This window comes from Prionailurus bengalensis, chromosome A2 (genome assembly GCF_016509475.1).
Source record: "Prionailurus bengalensis isolate Pbe53 chromosome A2, Fcat_Pben_1.1_paternal_pri, whole genome shotgun sequence".
Taxonomy (NCBI): Eukaryota; Metazoa; Chordata; class Mammalia; order Carnivora; family Felidae; genus Prionailurus; species Prionailurus bengalensis.
In genome coordinates, this window is record NC_057348.1 from 58,880,399 (window position 1) to 58,902,284 (window position 21,886).

At 51.5% G+C, this 21,886-nt stretch overlaps 1 protein-coding gene across 2 annotated transcripts in view; it reads right to left on the minus strand.

The window, feature by feature from the left end:
* CHCHD6 (coiled-coil-helix-coiled-coil-helix domain containing 6) overlaps nucleotides 1–21,886 on the minus strand; it is a 250,621-nt gene that overhangs the window by 34,996 nt on the left and 193,739 nt on the right. For both annotated transcript variants that reach the window (XM_043588297.1, XM_043588298.1), the window contains exon 6: nucleotides 12,517–12,587. In XM_043588297.1, coding sequence (XP_043444232.1) covers nucleotides 12,517–12,587 — 71 coding nt within the window. The remainder of the gene's footprint in view (nucleotides 1–12,516; nucleotides 12,588–21,886) is intronic.

The following is a 21,886-nucleotide window of genomic DNA, read 5'->3' on the forward strand; positions in this document are numbered from 1 at the left end:
TTTTGTCTTTGTCCAGGGGAGGGGATTAACAAACTGTCGCCTGTAAGTCCAGTTTCCTGAGTCATGGATCTCTGAGCAGTAAGAAAGCACTGGGCAGAGACTGGCTGCCCCTTGAGGCTGTCCTTCCCCAGGCTACTGCTCAGAACCCGCCTAGTGGGGTCGGCCCGGGGAACTGGTTCTAGACGCTTCGAACCCAACAGGACCATTGCTGACCCCCCCATCCCCCGCCCTCCGTGGCTCTCTGACAGACTCCCTTGCCCCTCTTTGCTCTGGTGCTGGGGTAGCTAGGGAGCCCCTCACCTGCCTACCGCCCCAGAGACAGTAAGCAACCCCCTGCCCCCAGGGAGCTCATGCTCACGCCCAGCCCTGGGCAGGAGCCTCCCTGCCTCCCTGCTCCTCATCCACTTCCACAGGCTCAGGTCTTCCTGCCTGGCACTCAGAGTCTCCCAGGGAGCAATCGTGCCCACGCCCACGCCTGGGTATCTGCATGGCCCCTTGTTGCGGCTCAGTGCGGCTCCAGTGTCAGTCAGTCCGTCCCCGATCCTTTGTCTCGAAGTCCCAGGTGCCTCTGTCACATCATCCCCCTTCATCCTCCTCATGGCACTTTGTAGAACCATTGAACGTCACTGCCGATCAGTCTCTCCATCTCGCGGTCCAAGCGAGGGAACCCTCTCTGCCTGACTCAGGGCTGTGCCCTGGCCGTGCCCGCACGGGGACCCTCAGCACGTGTCTGCTGAATGGGTGAGTCATCCTGGCTAGTGGCGCTGCAGCGGCTTCCTAAGTAGGCTTCCTGCCTCCCACCTCAACACCATTACCGCTTCATCTCCCAGACACTGCCAGTTATCTTTCTGAAACACAAATTCGATCCTATCAATTCCCCGCTTAAAAGCTTTTTATGGCTTGCCACTGCCTGTAGGGTGAATTCCAAATTCTTTCGTGTGCACGGAAGGCCCTTTACATCCGGACCAGCCGCCCTGCTAGCCGCATCCGAGCCTCATCCCTGCCCCCTCAGTATCTGCCTCTCCCCCTTTGCCAATGCCCTACCTTCCTCTAACACCCCACGAGGAAAGGGCCCGCTCTGAGTCTGCTCACACTGACCCTTGACCACAGAGCACAAACGTGAATTCATCTCCGAAGCCCCACTGTGCTCCAGCAGGATTAACTGCTCCATTGCCTCTGCTCCCGGGGTGCTATCCTCATATACTGCTGTAGCAGTTATCATTTGTTACAGTGAGTTTCCACTCACTCAATACACAGTGACCCTGGGGCTACGAAGAGGAATAAACAAACTTCCTGCCCGCAAAAAGTCTGTAGTCTAGTAGAATGCCACGCTTGAACATGCTTACACACAAGCGTCCAACGATGCTCCCAGGGCCCCCCCAGGAGGTGTCCCAGGGGCTCCCAGGTCCCACGGGCCCATCAGAGACACACCCAACTGATCTTGGGGTGGGCAGGCTGCAAGCAGGGTGGTGTCTGTGATCTCATTGGAGGTGAAGACCACATCTCATCTATCACGCACAAATCGTAGCCAGTAGCAGCCTCAGCAGAAGCTTCAGATCACTCCAACCTCATCCTCTCTCTAAAGAGAAGTGGTTATCAAACTTTTCATAACCAGAGATTATGGGCAAATATAACCAGGCCCTCTCCGATTCCCTTCTGTGGATCGTGGCCCACAGAACCAGAGCAGGGGCTACGGAATGAGTCACTAGAAGTGGGGATGGCCTCCCTGCCCTAAGAGGGGTCAAGAGCAAACTGCTAGGAAACTCTCCCTGGGAGAAACCCGGTGGCCGGCTACCTGCCAGCCAGCCAGGGGAGGTTGAGACAGAACGCTGATGCAGAGGAAGTGGCCCTTCTGTTGTCTGTGAACAGACAGGGAAGAGGGCTGGCATATACCACACTCTGGGTATAGAGTGATACTTGCTTTTCCTTAAACATCTCCAGAGGAAGATAAAGTCTGTACAGCTTCCTTCCCTCAATCATTATGTTATAATCACTCACTGCAAGTCAGGAAGTCCTTCCCTAGATCTAACTTAAATTTTCAAGCTGTAGTTCAAGGCTCTAGTGCCTCCTCCCCAGAGGAATACAGGTGCATCCTCTGGACTGGCTTCTCCCTCCCTGTCCTTCAACCACTGCGACCTCCTCCCTCTGGGGCCTCCCCAAGCCTCTCTGCTGCAGGCCTGCAGGGCACAGCAGGAATCAGCGGGGCCCCAGTGCTTGAGGGTTTACGGCACACAGACAATGCACAGTAGAAAACCGCAGGTTGATTCCTAGGTTCCCTTTGCTCGGTAACATTTCAATTTCGCTCCGGATCGAAACTTTGGCTACACCTGCCAGCAAAAAGCTAAGCTGCCTTCTTCAGGATTCACCTTTGTCATCTCCTTGCTAACACGTGGGATGGTACATTGGCCCAAACCCGTCAGCAGCACCGGCAGGATCCCAGGGGAGCAGGCTGAGCCCTCATGAAGACAGTGAAGGGGGCCTGGAAGGGAGGGAACCCATTTTCCCCTGGACCCCTGGCCTTCTAGGAATGGGGCTTCTGACCCCAGAGTCCCAGCACGTCCATTCTGACTTACCCAGAATGGCAGCTGAGCTACACCTCACATGTTCACAGGTCACATTGGATTTCTTGACAGGAGCCACAGCTGAAGGGCATTTAAAACCACAGATCTCGTCCAACAGCCTCAGTCTTTGATGGAAGGGGGAAGTTCAAGGAAAGGGTACCAGGCAAGTTAGAGGCCAAGCCCTGATCAGAAGACTACATACACATATGCACGCACACACAGACACCCACACCCACACATGTGCACACACAGACACACACTCATTCACATACAGGTACTCATGCTCACGTATATATATAAGCCCTCCCATATACTCACACACACACAGACACACATGTGCGTGTGTGCATGCACACACACAAAAGTGCAACTAGGAACCCAGTTCCAGGGTCAGCTCTGGTCTCTGTGTGTGGTCCCTATCAGCTGTCAGCTTGGGATCTGGTTCCCAACTGTACTCGGAACCTCCCTCTCCTTTCGCCCAAATCATCGATTCTTCTCTCGCGATATCTCTATATTGTTATTAATTTTTAATTATACAAGCTGTACATATATATATACACTTATGTACCAATATATATTTGTTTTGTTTTTACAAAATTAAAAACACAGCAGATAAAGCTACGGTCCTCTTTGGCTCTTTTGATAATACTGAATGCCCTTGGGGTGCCTGGGTGGCTCAGTGGGTTAAGCAACCGACTTTGGCTCAGGTCATGATCTCGCGGTTTGTGAGTTTGAGCCCCGCGTCAGGCTCTGGGCTGATGGCTCAGAGCCTGGAACCTGCTTCCGATTCTGTGTCTCCCTCTCTCTCTGGCCCTCCCCCACTCATGCTCTGTCTTCCTCTTTCTCCCTCCAAAATAAATAAACATTGTAATGCCGAATGCCCTTGAACTGCCCAGGAGTAACTACTGTTTTCTGTTTGGACTGTATCCTTTCAGACTTTCTTCTCTGTATCCACATAAGTTGCACGCACCTACAGAGCAGAGAGGGTGCCGGCGTACCTGTGTCAAGTGCACACACACATAGTACACCACAACCTGCTTTTTCAGCCAACAAGATCTCCCAAGCATCCTCCCAAGCTAGTGCATACGCGTCTCGTTTTTTACCCACTGCTTGCTCTTCGAGTCAGAAAGATTATGCTTGTCACTGCCCTATTCGCAGGCAGCAAGGCTGCTTCCAATCTGTCACTTTGGGGAATGGGGCCTCCATGTCCCCTCGCCCGGGGCTGCTTGTCCACACACACCAGGGTCTCTGGAGGGCACGTCTCCAAAAGGAGAGCTGGGGATCCGGAGTCTCCCCTTCCTTTGTGGTTCCATAGCCAGACAGCCGTCGAATCACTCTACATACCGAGGGTCTGTACCCCCTTTGGCTACTGCACTCCAATCTCTCTCTCACTAAAACGTGAGTTTCTATATAGTGATACCGGCTGTTATTTGAGTGCTCATTATGTGCTTAACAAATTGCCTCACGATGCCCTCAAAACAACCTTCAGCAGCAAGGGACATGTGTCTCAGAGCAGTTATGTCATCTGGTGCAGGCCACACACCAGGCAGCATGGCTGGGAATGCACTCACCTGTCTGACCTCAAGGCCCTGCTCTATGCGAGCCCCACACACCCTCACCCCACCGTGGGGCCCTGCTGCACACTGCAGAAGCCTCCACAGAGAAGGTGCTTAGACAGCCAACTATTCACTGTTAAATCCCACCCTAGAAGTCTATACAAGGGGTATCAGCTCATCCTCCCACCCATGCATCTACCATGGCTAAGTCCTGGGCTGGGCAGTGGAGATGCAGAGAAAAATAAGATTACGGATTGACCTCTGGGGAAGACACACCGTAAACAGAAAAGATGCTTAAGTTGGATTTTGAAAACTGAGCATAATCCGTAAGGAGAAAAGAGGGGCATTCTAAACAGAAAACAGGATCTATAAAGATAACTCAGTAGATTCTGCATTCTGAAATCAGGAACCCAGCAGTCTCAGGCTGGAAAACTCAGTCTTTAGAAGTCATCTGATCCAAGGGTGGCAAAGGAGTTCACCTTGAATGCCAATCTGGAAGAGGTGATACCAGCTGCCAGAGTCTGGAAACCAAGGAGTCTCGAGAGCACGTCCAGGTTCAGGGGGAGATTGCTGGAATCCTCCGGTGATGTTTGCCATGGGCGAAGGATGGGGCACAGGCAAGAAGCCAAGCTTCCCAATGAAGCCACTGAGCCTTTCCAAAGGTGGCCCACACTCACTTCCAGAACCAGCCCAGAGCATTGGCCTTAGGGAGCACTACCTCTGTTGATGAATTCTCTCTGCATGCATCTTTCTCTTGCTACAGAGGAGGCAGAACTCTGTTCAACATCGGTATGGGAGTAAATGCCTGCAAACAGCCCAGGGGAAGGAGGGGGACACACACCCCCACACACCCCCCCACGTGCACACGTGTGCACGTGCAGAAATATACTGCACCAGCCCTGGGGGAAGTCAGTGAATCAGCTAATCAGCAAGCAGCTAATCCCCTTGTCCTGCAAATTCCTGAGAAGCAAGTATCTGGGTAGGGTAGAAAAGAGCTAGATTCATACAGGCCTGCATTCAAATCCCACTCGGCCACGCTGGCTGTGTGTCCTGAAGTACTTCTGTGCATGATCACATTTCATTGACAAAGAGGCACCATCATTGTCCTTGCCTTATTGACCAGCACACTGAGCCTGAGAGGTAAGCTGACTTAGTTTCCAGACCTGCAGTATGGGACAATAATGGCATCTGCCATAAGAACTTCCTGTGAAGGGAAGACCCCAGGGGCTGCCTAAGTGCCTAGCAGAATAGCTGCATAGAGGTTTTTAAAAAAAAGTTTTTTCTTAATATTCATTTATTTTTGAGAGGCAGAGAAGGAGCAGGAGAGAGGGAGACACAGAATCCGAAGCAGGCTCCAGGCTCCGAGCTGTCAGCACAGAGCCTGACGCGGGGCTTGAACTCACGAACTATGAGATCATGACCTGAGCCAAAGTCAGACGCCCAACCGACTGAGCCACCTGGGCGCCCCCCGGGATGCAGGTTTTTAAAGAAATGTATTAACTGCATTTTGATCTGCAAAATCCACGCTCAAATGGGTTTTGATTCGTTAACCTCTCAAAGAGCCATGTTTGCCAGTTTAAGCCGCGTACGTTGGTAAATTTCTGAATAGAAAGTGCTCTTTTTAAAAAGTTACATAAGAGAAGTGAGAGAGAGAGAGAGAAACAGCTTTTGAAATCAGACTAATGTGAACATTATCCGGATGAATTAAGATAGAAAGCTATCTTATTGGGGGTTCAAATAAATAACTGCTGTTTTAATAGGTGATCAGGGGGCGCCTGTGTGGTGCAGTCGGTTAAGCGTCCGACTTCAGCCAGGTCACGATCTCGCGGTCCGAGAGTTCGAGCCCCGCGTCAGGCTCTGGGCTGATGGCTCAGAGCCTGGAGCCTGTTTCCGATTCTGTGTCTCCCTCTCTCTCTGCCCCTCCCCCGTTCATGCTCTGTCTCTCTCTGTCCCCAAAATAAATAAACGTTGGAAAAAAAAATAGGTGATCAGTCTGTCATTGGCTCACTAAATAGAGCACCTGAGAACACACTCGCTCAGGTGAGCCCACCCCCCCACCCCCACAGGTTATTTAAGAAGCTCTGGATTCCAGGTGAGAGTGAGCCCTACCATAGCAGCTTAGCCCCAGCAAGGTCCAAGTCCCCTCGTCCATGTTACTTAGACCTCTCCGGATCAAAGTCCTTGCAGCACAATGACTCAGTTTCAGGAAACAGTTAATAACCTTCTTCCTTCAACTCAATTGTTCTAACCTCTTTGAGGGGTGGCTCTCTGTGAGGCCAGGGGGCACTGTACAAGTTTCCTGACAGGGAGAAGTCGAGACAGGCTCTGAATGAATCCCACGGGAAGAGGAGTGAAGGTTGTCATAAAAAAATAGATGGGACACGATAAATGCAGGATGTTCCCTGGGGTCTTAATCTCTTCCTTCAGAAAATCTGAAGATTTCTGCCTGCTGTGCTGTTGTAAGGTAGAGGTGCATGTGTCTGTGTGTGCGCGTGTGTGTGCACGTGTGTGTGTCTGTGCATGCAAATGCACTTCGGGTATTTACTGCTACCCCAACAATAGCATTCTTCTGAAACAAGAGTTCCCAGACCGTGAATGCCGGCCTCACCAACGACATTCCTCTTTAGTTCTGAGTTCCCCATTGGCCCTCTGACAGGCATCTTCTGAGGCCTTGCACATATGACAGGCTTAGCAGGCCTCAGGAAAGCGTGGCAGGCCCAAGAAAAGTTGGGAGGGCCACCCGTGCCATCGGTGTCTGATGTTGCTAACCAGTGTTGGAGTGACATCGCGTTCTCACTCTTTCCTCTAGCTGGTGTGGCCACTTTCTACTTGGCAAACTAATCATTCCTCAGAAGTTAAGTCAGGACCTCTGCTCCCATCTATAGTGGAGTAGCTTGGGGAAGAACTACACTCAACTCTGAGAAAGAAATTTTAAAAGTTGAAATTTAGAAAATCTATTAAGGGGCACCTGGGTGGCTCAGTCAGTTGAGCATCCAACACTTGATTTGGGCTCAGGTCATGATACTGGGGTTGTGAGGTGGAGCCCCATGTCAGGCTCTGCACTGAGCACGGAGTCTGCTTAAGATTCTCGCTCTCTCTCTCCCCCTCCCTCTGCCCCTCTCCCCTGCTCGCACACACTCTCTAAAATTAAAAAAAAAAAAAATCTGTTTAAGGCATCTGAGGAGCAAGACAAAGTAAGCCTGAGGGCCAAGATTATGAAGGGAAGGGAACTGTAGAGAGGTAAGTGCTCATTCTTGGAGCCACTTGTCCCCGGTGAGTTTTTGGCAATTCTTGGTGCAGGAAGGGAGGCTGAAAGTTGGGCAAACAGCTTCAGCTAAAGTGCAAAGAAGCCAGCTTCTGGCAATCTCATAGGACTACAGACAGACAACATTCCTTTGGAGTTCAAGGCTGCCAAGGCAGCTAGGCTTTGAGGGACCAGGATTCGGGAGAACAAGGAGCTAAAATACAGTGAACCGACACTCAGTGACTTTCCTCTTTTAAGGCATTTGTCACATTCTTGAGCTACTCAAGGCAAGAGGCTAAGGTGCCAAGTGAAAGCTACTAAAAGGCAAAGTGGAATTTTCAGAAGTCTCACAGAGCTGAGGAAGCAAAAACAAGGGTTTCAAGCTCACCAAGAAAGGAGGTGTACTGGAGCCCTGGAAAGCCATGCCCTAGGAAGAAGGGTAAATCAGAGGTGGTCTGAGTTTCACCAAAACTGCAGCAAGCCTCCAGTCAGCTCAGTCCCTCAGGTGGCCACCAGGGAACAGGGTAGAGCACTCTGGGGGTGACGACACACTCCAGAGCGTCTGTAGTCTCGGCACAATGCCTGGCATGGCAATCAAGAATTACCAGCCACACAAATAAATAGGACCAAGAGGTTTTTGGAAAAGGCAATAGAAACAGACCCTCAGATGACTTCAAAATAACCATACCTAACAGGTTCAAGAAAACAGATGGCAAAACCCAGAATCTCACCAGAGACTGGGAATCAAAAAAAAAAAAGTAATTGAACTTCTAGAATTGAAAAACATGCAATAATTGAAATTCAGAAATCAATAAATAGGTGTAAGAGAGACTTGACACATTAAAAAGATTAGTGAAGTGATAGGTCAATAGTAAAAACTCAGGTGACAACATGAAAATTTTAAAAAATTGATGAAAAACTGAAAAAAAAAAAGACACAGAGACAAGGGAGGCACAGTAATACATGTAACTTAAATTCCAGAAAGGAGGAAAGATAAACCAGGGCAGAGTTTTATTTGAAGAGATAATGGCTGAGAAATTTCTAAAACAAAAGGACATCAAACCCGAACACATGAACCCCAAGCAGGAAAAAAGAAAGACAACTGACTCCTTAGGCACATGATAGTCAAATTGCAAAAAAACTAAAGACAAGGAAAAGCTAAAAATCAGAGAAAAAAAAAGTAATTACCAAAAAGGGGTAATAAGAGTATCAACAGCTGACTTCTCCAGGAAAAAACAGGTATCAAATTAGAATGTAAAGATACCTTGAAGGAACTCAACGAAAGGATTGCTAGATTCTTTCAAACTGAAATATATTTCCAATTAAAAATAGAGAATTTAGAGGCACCTGGGTGGCTCAGTTGGTTTAGCGTCCAGCTTCGGCTCAGGTCATGATCTCATGGTTCATGAGTTTGAGCCCCGCGTCGGGCTCTATGCTAACGGCTCAGAGCCTGGAACCTGCTTCAGATTCTGTGTCTCTCTCCCTCTCTGCCCCTATCCCCCCCTCAAAAATAAACAAAAAAAATACAGAATTTATAATCAGCCAAACTACACGAAAAGAAATATTATACAAGTTCTTTAGTTAGAAGGAAACTGATCTCAGAAAGAAACCATAAATCCATAAATCAGTAATGATACAGAAAATCTGAACAGGACCGCCTAACTTAACCTAACAAACACAGATTACTATACCTGCTGGCAGAATACACATTCTTTTCAAATGTACATAGAAGGCTTCCCAAAACAGATCATATACATAGTCATAAAGCAAGGTCCAAAAATTTTAGAGGATTTACAGTATGTTCTTTGCCCCCAGAATTAAGCTGAATATCAATTATTAAGAAAATAACTAGAGGGGCACCTGGCTGGTTCAGTTGGTATGGCATACAACTCTTGATTTTGGAGTCATGAGTTTGAGCCCTGGTTGGGGGTAGAGATTACTTAATAAATAAAAGGGTTTTTTGGGAAAAAAGTAAGTAGGAAATTACCAGATATTTGAAAATTAAGCAATACATTTTGAAATAACCCATGAGTTGAAGAAGAAACTAGAAAGAAAATTAGAAAATTTTTGAACTGAATTATAATGAAATGTAATATATCAAAACTTTATGGTGTAACTGAAGCTGTGTTTATAGAGAAGTCAATGCCTTAAATGAATATATTAGGAAAGAAAGCAAGCTGACCTGGTGCTTCACTGCTTTTAGGATACGACTGAAATCTCTAACATGGTTACAAAGTCCTATGTGGTCTGGCCTCTGCTGACTTCTTAGAGCTTCATCCTAGTCTGTCTCTTCTAATTCATTCCTCTCTAGTCACACTGGCCTTTCAATTCCTTGAATATGCTGTATTACTTCCTGCCCCGGGGCCTTTGCACATGCCAAATCTGCTGTCGGAAGTGCTCTTTTTTTCCCCTTCTTTCTCTGGCCAAAGCCCCCTCATACCACGGGAGTCAGTTCAAAAGTCACTTCCTTTGAAAAGGCTTCCCAAACATATGAAGTTTGCGTTAGGGTCCTCAGACACATGCTTTTTAATTCAAACATTTTGTTTCACGGCTCATTACTATAATCAATCATTATTTGGGCAATTGCTTTTTGTGCAATTAATTTAAAAATATTGTTTGTCATTCCCCAAATGCCCTAAGCTCCTTGCTGAAAGAAACCGAAGCTGTCACGTTGATCGTTTTATCACCAGTGCCTAGCATGGTACCTGGCAAACAGTAGGTACACTATGCATGTATGTTAAATGAATACATGACTACACGGACATCTAATTAGTCACCTAAGTAACCACTCAGTTTACTCAAAGTTGTTAAAAGATGCTCACTGTCTTGGAAGAGAACTATCACTGCTGTCAGCATTGGCATTTATTTCTGTGGCATTTACGAGGCAATTTACAATCATCTGCTAATCCAAGAACGCTCCCAATCAAGGATTCCGCCCTCCAGCCCAATGTTTAAGTAAAATAATTTCCAACTCCACACCGCTTCCTGTGTACTCTGGTTGGGTAAAGAAAAAACAATTTTTTTTGTAAACTCAATTTATTTATTAAATCTGTGCCACGCTCTGCGAGTAATCCAGATGACTGCCGTTATTAGTAACAGTCACCCTGCCACTGCCACCCACTGCTGACATCTGAGGCGGATTTCCTATGTGCTATCTCACTCAAAGCACTGGAGGGGGTATCAGCTCTCTTCTGCATGTGAGGACATCAGAGAGGTGACGTGATTTGCCCAGGGTCATAGGAGCAGCCAGTAAGAGGCAGGGCAAGGGTGCACTCCAGGTCTGCTGGACGCTCACGCTCAAGCATTCTCTCAGCTCCATCCCAACACCCATCTTACAGACCACCTACTATTTAGTATTCTGCTTAGTAAATAGTAGTAATTATCAAGGGATGTTGCAAACCTTTGAAAAAACCTTTTACTTTGCTCGGATTAAGATGATACTCACATGCCATCTCCCCTTTGCCTTCAGAAGACATTGAGGATGATAAAGGATATGACAGCAAAGTCAAATGCACTAATCCAGGGCACCAGGAGCCCAGGAGTCCCCACTCTCAGGACAGTGGGCCACATGGCAGGTGAAAAAATGGTGTGGTCCCTGACAGTAAAGCTGCCTGGCTTCTCCCCAGAGTGTCTTCCCTTAGCAGGCTGTTCCATGAGGCGGGCTGTTCCATGATCCAGGGAAAGAGGGAGGGGCTACGGATCCAGCATCACTGCCCCACAGGCAGTTCCAGGGGACGGGACGGGCCAGGGGCTGTGCTGTGGTTTTTGCTCATTTCCGGGATCACATTACCTAGGTGGCCATCACCCCACAGCCTCTGGGGTGTGACTGCTTCCCAACCTCTCCCTCTCACGGATCGCGATTCTGAGTATTTCTCAGCCCTGGATGGGCCATCGGGGCGCTTGTCTGAGATCCAGATGGAACATTCCATTCCTGAGGGGTCTGTGCAGCTCATGGCACTTGCTTATACCCAGAACCCCCTGTGGGATCCCAACGGGCAGGTGCAAGAGCTTTCCAGTCTCTACCTGCCTACTGGAAAGCTCTTTCTCTGAGTCCCCTATTACTGCTCTAGGACTTGAAATCCCAAGATAACTAACTGTATGCTCGTCCCGAAAGCTACTCAGTGGTCAGCTCCAGCACTATGTCCCCCTGGCTTCAGGTGCCCCCTGCTACACCCTGGACCTGTACTGAGGCCACCCGTTCCCACTGCCCCTTCCTGGTTCCTTGCACAGTTTTTGTCAGCAGCCGTATTTACAAGCACTTTGACACCTCCTAGCCACCCAAGCCTCTCTCTGATGGTTCCTTCTTAAGGCGCCACATCCCACCCCTCACCAATCTGCACTGGGACCAGTTTGCCTGGGGAATCACCCTGACTGAAGCCTGGAAGGGAAAGGCCCTTCCTTGAGGGAAGAGGAGGGAGTTGGCCTGGTCCACAGAGGCCACCTTCATACAAAGGACCCACAGTTCAAGGCCCAGCTCTCCTTCCCACAGCAACCCTTACAGACCCTCCTGTGACCTCACCCTGAAGGAGGGTGCAGCTGTAATGAACACACCGCATGCGCCTCCCATTCCTTAACGTTCTGGCTCTGAGGCCTCCCTCACGGTGCAGGAGCACGCAGACAGGGGACAGGATGCTGGTACTCAGCACTGTGCAACCTGAGCCAGCCATCAGTGAGTGTCCCTGAGCCCCAGTCCTTCGGGGAATAAAAAGGGAGCCACCCTGAGCACGTGAGCATGCAAGAGATACATGGCCCGCAACCAGGCACACGGAGGTATGCTCAGGGAACAGGCTGGTCTGAATACCACCTCCACAAATGAGGGGCAGGTGCCCGTAGCAACATCCCTTCCCTGACTCCCTCGGGAGCCCGACGGCCAGCCTGTGGCGTGGCCCGCCTACATAGTCTCTGAAACAAGTCTGCCAGTCCGCTGTGGCCCCATTCCCACAGCCAGGGAGCCAGGGAGGAGCTGAGTGCTCGTCTGGCCCATGACAGATGACCGGTGGCTGCCCCACAGCCGGGTGAGAGACTGAGTAGCACATGGTTGTCCATGTTATTACAGAGACTTGAAGTTAGGCAGGTGGCGGTAGGTTCTAAGCCCCGTGTGCTGATTCTTACAAATACAGGCTAAGTTTACGAAACATCATAAACGCGTTCTTACTTTATCGTGCCCTCCATTTTTGAAGCTGCCTCATGGAACTGCTGTGAAGACAGTTTGTACATCTCGGCATTCTACAAAGAGAAAAACAGAACTGATTACCAAAGACTGAAATTTCCCTCTGGCTCCCGCATGGGAGAGACGGCGCTAAAGATCGACAGATGCTGATTTCTTGACCAGCATCAAAGCAGATTGGTGATTGATCCACAGCTTGGCTCTGGCTCCCACCACGGTAGGCCAACCACGGCTACAGAATCCCAGAGTAGCAAAGGCTGGAAGGACCAATGGGTCCTCTGGTTTGGGGGTTGGCAACCCATCACTCAAACCCGGCCTGCCACCTGATTTTGTAAGTAAAGTTTTATTGGAACACAGCCACACTCATGATTTGTTTCTGCATTGTCAGTGGCTGCTTTTGGGCTACAACGGCAGAGTCGAGTAGTTTAAACAGCGACTATAGGGGCTGCAGAGCCTAAAATATTCACTATCTTTAGAGAAAAAGTTTATTGAGATTTGTTCTGGTCCAACCCCCATTTTATAGGTGGCCTCTGCTGCCTAGAGGTAAAGCGACTTGCCCAAAGCCACCCAGCAAATAGCTGTGCCAGGACTGGAGCCCAAGCATCGGATTACCAGCTGGGTGTGGACTCTGCTGCCTGCCGTGACCACCACACTCCTTGGCATGGTGGCTGTCTGTCCAGAGCTGCTGAGTGGCTCCAAAGGCATGCCCTCCATCCTTCCTGAGGCTACCTAGTAAATGTGCACGTGCAGAACTAGACTGGTGTGGAGAACAGTCCGGGCCTGAGATATGACAAAGCTGGGCTGAAGCCCTGGGGCCATCACAGCAGGACTCCGAGTGAGTTGTTCCCACTTCTTTAGGTCTCAGAGGCTCAGAAGCCAGCACTTGCCACTGGTTTCCAGAAGAGACGACCGCAAATGCCCGTGCTAACCCCACCTGCCACCACACTCCTGGGGGAGCACCTTGAAGCTCACAGTGAACAGACTGACTTTTTGCAGCAGGCTGTCTCAAGGATGAAACCCCAGAAGGCGGCCCAAGACGGGCGGGCAGTCAGACTTTCGCCGTGAGGGTGAGGAGATGGCACAGATGCCATGGGACGCCCGCCTACACTGTGCAGGCCTGGGCTAGACCTTTCACAGAACCCGTGTGCGAGGGCTGGTTTTTCCCATTCTACAGGTGGGTAAAGGGAAGCTTCCGGCTCAGGGCACCTCCCACAGGCACAGTCTTACCAGACGCTCGAGTGGCAGGGAAAGGGACCCGGAAGTCACAGAGCCATGCCCGTGTGTGTGTCAGACTCCGAGCCTGGCTCTCCCCACTCCACCATGCACAAAGATAGCCTGGCCCAAAAGGAACGAGTTGCTCCTTCGACAAAATTGAAGAGATGACAGGTGCTCAGATCAGAGCCATGCAGGGGATGTGCCCTACCCCCAAGGCACCCCATCGGCCATCTGTAGAGAACGTAACCGAGGCAGGGGTGGAAAGCACCTCTCCTAGGAACCTGCAGGGTACTGAAGGCAGAGTTTGGGTGGGAACCTGGCCCTCACTCCCATTCTGGTACCTGCCCCTGGGAAGAGCCAAGGGGGAGGGGCCGCGGAGGGGTGTGTGCCTGAGGGAATGCCTGGGGCCCACATCAGGAGGAACCCAAGTACCCGAATTCTGCCTTGGGCTGTGCTGGGGCGAGCCCAGAGCTGGGCCTTTCACCCCCCCAGCTGCTAAGTGAGCCTGGGCAGGTCCTCAGCTCTGAACTAAGGAGGTGCCCACGCCTCTCTCCAGTGGCCCTAAGGCACAGCAGATGAGAAATGGGAACCCTCCCAGCACGACAGGCACAGAACACATAAGGGTTCTCCTGCCCGACCTCCTGGCCTGCAGGTCTGTGCTGACTCCAAGCTGTCCCATGTTTTCTCTCTGGAGCCCTGATGTTCCAGCCAAGAGATTATGATTTTGCCTCAACGGGTCTGACATTCGACCACCATGGACTGTCCTGGGTGTGGGAGAAAGGCCACAAACGTGAATCATCTCAGGGCCTCTCCTCCCGCTCCACGCAGATGCTCTTCTGTGACATCCTTGATGGGGATCATTTATATTCAGTCTGAACCTTCCATTCACGGGCCCTCACAGGAAACCACATGGTCCGTAGGCCCACATTGTAATCTTCACTTTGGCACAAGCTGTGTTCTTTGGGTGAGTCACTCACTTCCTAGTGGTAAGACAGGGCTCCCACTCCATCACAGGGTGGCTCAGATGGTCCTGAGGGGTGCCGGGCTCACAGTGCCCGCCCTGTCCGTTGCAGCCACTGTCATAGCACCATTGAACTTTCTGAGGCCAGCATGGGCCTTAGTAAGCTCTCCATTCACTCTGATTGGTTCTCTTTGCCACAAGACGGTCTCCGGGCTCAGGCCTTCTCCTCCTTAGAGATGTGTCAGGCCACTGTCTCCTAGGCCTGGGGGCTGCCAGTGGCCCTTCCCAAGGGAGTTCCCACTGCCCAGATGGGCTGACAGGACCCTAGTGGCTCTCTGCTGCTCCCACATCTCCACGCACATGGCCCGGTCAGGGTGAGCTCAGTAAGTCACTGAGTTGCCTACGAGTGCGGACTGAACGTGCGGTCAGGGAGATTTGTCACAGGAAGTGCCCACAGGCCAAGAAGTGGTTGTGATTACCCCGCTGCAGCTTCCTCTATTGTCTCTCAGAGTGACTCAGAGGAATTCCCCTTCCTGTCGCACCCGCCCTCCCCACCATCTCTGCCATGTCATCTGCCTGAGCAGACCCCGGGACCACGCAGCACAAGGGCATCCCCTGTGCGACTCACCGGACACATGCAGGTTCTGGTCCACACCTTGGGACGGCTGCACCTGCCTCTTGTGTCCACCAGGCCTTCCTGAGGCTGCTGGCGTGCACCCTGCAGACCCCTGGACCCTACCACCGTTGAGGGGTTTCTCCAAGGACTGGGGCCACGCGTGTTCACACCGAACACCCGCTAAGTGCCAGAGGATTCCAAGACAGGCACGCCTGCCCCCAGCCTCCTGGGGCTCCCAGACAACACCACGTCACGGTTACAATGGGCCGCTCAGCCAACTGTCCCCGGTGCTGTGGGGGTACCAGGAAGGACAGTCTGACAGAGGCCATCCGACTGGCTTCTTGGGAGCTGGCACCTGAACCAAGGCCTAAAAAAAACCTCTTTTTTATAAAATAGCATTTTTGAAAAAAATAATACACATAGTTTAAAAAGGCAAAAGCACAAAGGGCAGAGGGTAGGAATGTCATGACCAGCAAGCCGTGTGGCCAGCCCGGCCCCGGTGCTCCCCCTCGTGCACAGGGTCCGTGAGCTGGCTGCCCGTGCATACCCACAGCACCGCTCATTTCTTCCCTTCCCAAAGGCTTCGCCACTTTACCCGCTGAACGGTACTCCACAGCAGGTCCCGCTATCACGGCATCCTCACCTCTGCACGTGCCTGAGCACATCCGAATAGTGCATTCTAGAAGTGAAACTCTCGGGTCAAAGGGTACATCCGCTTTTACTAAACTGAGTCTCACACGGTGAGCAGAAATGAGCCAATGATGGGGAGGGGGACGGTCCTGTAAACAAGGGAGAGTGAGGGGCGCCACACAGTAGATGTTCCAACTGGACCAGGAGCAAGGGAAGGGGCTAGAGACAAAGACAGCCCGGGACCTGGGGACCCGGGCGGCAGGGGGGTGGGTCTCCACTGCAGGCTGGGAGCCTAGACCTCAGCCCACAGGTTTTACTTTTACGTGGGGGAGTGGCAGGGGAGATGTGTGTTTCAGAGAAAACATTCTGGCAGCCATGTGGACGATGGAGTGCAGTGCCAGCAGGGAGCCTGGAATTGCCTGCCGCGATCCCACGGGGGCCTGGGGAGGCCACAGCGCTGTCCTGAGAGGAGTGCTGTCACCCACTGGTAAGTTGCGGGGAGAGCACTGCAAGTGCACTGCATTGAATCCCTGCACGTCTCGGGGCGCCTGGGTGGCGCAGTCGGTTAAGCGTCCGACTTCAGCCAGGTCACGATCTCGCACTCCGTGAGTTCGAGCCCCGCGTCGGGCTCTGGGCTGATGGCTCAGAGCCTGGAGCCTGTTTCCGATTCTGTGTCTCCCTCTCTCTCTGCCCCTCCCCCATTCATGCTCTGTCTCTCTCTGTCCCAAAAATAAATAAACGTTGAATCCCTGCACGTCTCTGAGGACCCAGGGATCGTGAGTCATTATTTCTGGATGGTTTTTCCTCCCTGTTAGATCTTCAGATTCCCAAATTTTGGAATCTCTTCCTCTACCCTATACACAGCTGCCCCTCCCCTCCTCCTCCAGCTGCTCCATACGCACATCTGAAACCAGAAGACCTGATCTCCATTAATTAAATCTGCCATTAAAAATTAAATAACGTGAGTAAGAAGGTGTGAGTGTTATCTCTATGGGTTTCAAAAGTCACAGTGTTTCTTCAATTACTTCCCAGGCAGTTTTCATATTTCATACTGTCTGATTTCTCCAAGGGCCTGGGTTGCAAGATCAAAAGAGAGCGTGATGGTGAGAGGAGGCACAGCGAGAGGGCTCAGAAGGGGACGACAAGGAAACATGTTGTGGGCCAGAAAGGCAGTCCTGCTGCCCCCGCTGCGGAGCCATGAGGGACCAGATCGGGGCAGGGTTGGGACCGGGGTGGGGGGGCTTGCACTAACCCACTAGCCTGGCAGAGGAGCGAGGGGTAGCTGTCCTGGAACAGAAGACAACAGAGGTCAATGTGATGGTCAGCAGGGGAGTGGCTCTTGGGCTTGAAACCCCCCTCGGGGCCACGCAGACATGCACCCAAGGAACAAGCATTCATAAGTCACCTACCATGCGTGTGGGCCTCTGCAGTGTGTCACGGGAGAGCATCTATGAGGCATTTATGTCAGACAGGAAAGACTGAATAAAGGTCCAAGGACCATCCCAGGAACAAGGGAGGCAGCTGGGGCAGCAAGGATGGGTATGGGCCCTGGAGTCAGAACCCAGCCCCTACAGCAGTACAGCACGGGCCAGCATCCAGCCCTCTGGTCTGCCCCCTCAGCCTCTCCTTTGTAACATGAGAACAGCAACAGGGCCTCCTTCATATGGTTGTGTGGGAACTGGTAGAGATGCCAATGAGATAATGCACATAAAATGCTTAGAACAGTGCCTGGCACAGAGTAAACGCTCAATAAATATTTTGAGAACTTAACACCCAAACGTGTATTAACCAACAAAAACAGCTGGAAGAGAGATCTGGAAATAGTGAAAGAGTGAGGAAGTGTACCTGAGGATGTGAAGTCCACGAAGGGAGGGGTTTTCACCTGTTCTGCTCGCTGATCTTATCCCAGGGTGTCTAACAATGCCTGGTACATAGTAAGCCCTCAATAAAAATTGGGTGCATAAAAAGAAGTAGAGGTTGGTACCACTAGAAAACATGTGAAAACACAAGGGGATGTGGTCATTTGTTGAGTCAATCGAGAAAGTTTGCTGAACTGGGGCTCTGTGCCAGGTACCCTGCGGGCACCGAGGAGAGCACCATACAATCAAATGGGGACATGTCGCCCACAAGGTTCACCGGGATTACTCAGGCCAGGCGCTGTAGCCAGGACTTCCAAATAGGCTGGCCCCTTCTTGCCTAGAGCAGTGCTTCAAGGTAGGAATGTGCACCCTTCTGCCACATGAAGACACAAGGCTCAGAAAAGCCAAGGATCCCACAGTGGGGGCCGGAAGTTCAAGGGAAAGAGACAGCACCCGAAAACGGGTCTATCAGCCTCCCACTTCGTACCATGTCCTTCCCTCTGTGCCTAGCTGACCCCCCAGGAGAAATTTAACAAACCAAAGGCCACCCAGGATTCAAAGCCAATGTGTGGTTACATGTAGAAAAACGTGAAGCTTAGGATCCTGGCTGTCCAGAGCAGGGGAAGATCGCCAGCAAAATTAGTGCAGACTGTGGAAGGGCTCAGACATGAAGGCTTAAAAAACATCCCAGAATCAGAGCAGAACAGAGTGAGGACAGGAGAACCCCATGCCAAGGCGCTGTCAACGTGGCTGAGGGCCAGTCATCCAGGGAGACGTGGAAATCACCGGCCTAATTACCAAGCTTCTCAAAGCTCGCAGGAATGCTAAATTTTAAGAGGAGTGAAAAAACTTAATGTATTCAGGATGTGAAGAAATCTCTGACTTGAAAATAAAAAAAAAAAAAAAACAAACACAAAGAAGAAATGCATGTGAATCTTCTGTGAAGAGTCCAAAGAGTCAACACAAAAATTTCTGAATCTCAGGACATGTGATCAGCAACACAGTTGGTAAAGGAATGGAAATTCAGTTTTGTTAAATGGCTAAACAGCTGGTTTTTGGCTATTTATGAAGTCACGACATCTTTGTCTCTTTCCCTGCTCCTGGGTATCTACCAGCTCCGACTCTGCCGTCACGTGGAGAAAGGACCCCTCTTTCCAGACTTGCTCTGGCACTTACCCTGGATGGTGGTGCACAGACAACGCTCTTTCCCTCCACTGCTGCACTCAGCAATGTCCATCTGGGATCCTTCAATGCTGGAGCTCCTTCCTCCCATGGTCCCCTCACTCCTCGGCCATCTGACTGTCATGGCCATCTTTGGTCAGGCCACACCCAAGGCCTCCCACCGCCCCCAGGACGGCCCTGACTGGGATACTCCTGCACCGCCCCCCCCCCCCCCCAGGATGGCCTTACCTGGGATGCTCCTTCCATTTCTAGGACAGCCCCACCTGGGATCCCCCCCAGCCCATATCCCAGGAGAGCCCTACCTGGGATGTTCCCTCCATACCCCAGGATGGGCGGACCTGGGATCCTCCCTCCATCTCCCAGAAGAGCCACAAACCTAGGGCTCCAACCTCAGCTGAGCCTTCCACACAACTTATAATTCTCCATAACAGCTATCCCAACCTTTTCTTGAATTCCGTACTGAATTCTTTACCTTGAATTCCTGCTGTGGGCAGAGGACTGTGTCTCAACTTCAGAGACCAGTAAAGCTACTGCTGGGCACCAACAGGAACATCTCCCCCAGTACCAAATGTGCCTGTCTATGCCCATGAGCCTTTGCCCCCAGAGCAGAGTCCACCATCCCGCCAGGCTCCTGGGTTCCAGGGTCCATGGTGGCATGGGAAGATGGTTCCCTCTCCCTGTGCCTGTTACTTCTTGGTCCCATGGGGAGAATGCAGACCCATATTTCAGGGGTGCTCTGAGGGTGCAGTGAACAATGGGTTCAAGGTCACCCAGCATGTCAGGGCTCGTCTGCTTCTTCCATTCATTCCACCAATATTTACTGTGTGCCTACTATTCACCAGGCCTTGCTGTGCAATCAGAGGGCACAGCAAAATAAGACATGAGAGCCTTGCCTTCACAGAGCTAACAATCCAGAAACAGGAAAAACGAGAAAACGATTCTACTCAGAAGTGCCATAAAGGGACACGGCAAGTTAAGGGAATAAGGAGCATCAAGCTGGGGTGGGGGCTATTTTAAATAGGTTGGTCCAGGCCTCTCTGCTGGGGTGACTTGGGGTAGATGTGATGAGGGAAATAGGATTCGGGGAGGTCCTAAGGTGGAGCTACACTTGATGGGTTCTCGGGAAAGCGAGGGGAGCATGGCTGGAAGACGTTCAAGATGAGAACAGATGCAGGGAAAAGACAGGAGGGCTTGCAGGAAGCCACTAGAGGTTTGATCAGGGGATGATATGATCTGATTTCCACTCTGGAAGGATCACTGGCTGCAGTGTTACAAAGAGGCTACCGGGAAGAGAGAATGGAAGCAGCCAGGCCGCCTGGAGGCCCTTGCAGGGCCCCAAGTGAGCCAGGGATCATTTCCTGAGGATGTGACAAACGTGACCCCACACCAGTGCTGGAGAGTCAGCCTTGCCCTTCCGTGTCGGCCCTGCAGAGCCGGGAACCTTCAGGAAACAACTCGCAGAGGGGTCGAGCAGGCTGTGAGGGTATGAGCCAGGGGCTCAGGACGGTAGCTGGAGTCTAAGCGATGAGTCCTGCAGCTTTGCTGCAGAACTCCTTCAGTTAGTCCCAGCTGAGTACTGGAATTCTCCTCGGCCCCGGGTTCCATCAACAATACGACCCCAGTCTCGTTTCCTCTGTCCTTCTGTCTGGCAGTCTGCTTCCTGAGCTCCCCTCCTCTTCACACCTCCTGTCGCATTCCCTCATTACGTCCACCCCCCACGTTTCCTGCACTGACCACCACCACCACCACCTGCCCAGCGCCTGCAGGAGGACCAAGGATCACCTCTTCCTTCCTCCTGGGGTCCCTGGATGGAGCCGGCAATCAGATGTGGGTACCTCTGCCTCCTCGTACCTCTCGAGGCCCTTCTGTTCTCCGTATTGTCCCTGCTCCTGTGTGTCCATTATTATCTTAGGGGGACGCGCTGCACTCGTACACCACACTGGTCCCCCTGCTACTACTTTCTCCCCTCTCAGCTTACCCTCCACGCCGCTGTGGGAGCCATCCTTGAATACGCCTTTCAGCTTAAACCTCTTCGTGTCCCCCACTGTCTGCAGAGTGGCCTCCGACTCTCCCTTTGAGACCGCCCTCCCTAATGACTGACCTTGGCGCTGCCCCTGGGGGGCTCTGCCCTTTCCCTGCAAGGACTCGTCATCTTTCAAGCCTCCGTCGTGTTCTTTGTATCACTTCTCCTGCCAGTTCTTCCCTGCCCACCTGAGATACTCTGGTTCATGTTGTGACACCCAACAATGTCCCCTCTGCTGGACCATGTCATTCCTCTCTCACCTCCCAGGCAAAACTCACGTTTCCCTTCTCGGTGCTCTGTACCACGCTTTGTGGGGGCATTTCCCACAGTGCCCTGCAATCCTCTGCTAACATGCCTATTGCCCCAACTTGGGACTGGGAACCATGTAAGCCTGGGGTCAGCTTTTTGATTTCATTGATCCGTACTTCAAGAATGCAGAGGTCTTATTAGTCAGCTTGCTCTGGACCTTGCACATCTCCAAACTCTGTCTTCCCCATCTCCTCTGGCCTGAGGGGGCCAATGACTCTCTAACTGGCGGGCCTCCAGTCCTGGGCCTGGCCTCCTGGGATCCGCTCTCATCACCGATGCAGCAACAGTCCTGAAACAACACCCTGTCACATCGCTCCCCACTTGTGCCCTTCCCCTCCTCCACCAGGACGCCTCCATCCTGCCCCTCCAGGCACCCCCTCATTCCCTGGACACTTCCATGTCCTCTTGCCTAACACACGTGGCTGGCTGCTTTCCGAACCTTGCAAAGGTGTGACCCGCTAATTAGAGTGTTGTGACAGTGGCTGTAGGTGAGACCCTCCTGGAAGTATTTGCATTTGTGAAAAGTCAGAGAGAAAAGATCTCTGTCACTTTCTGCTCTGCCA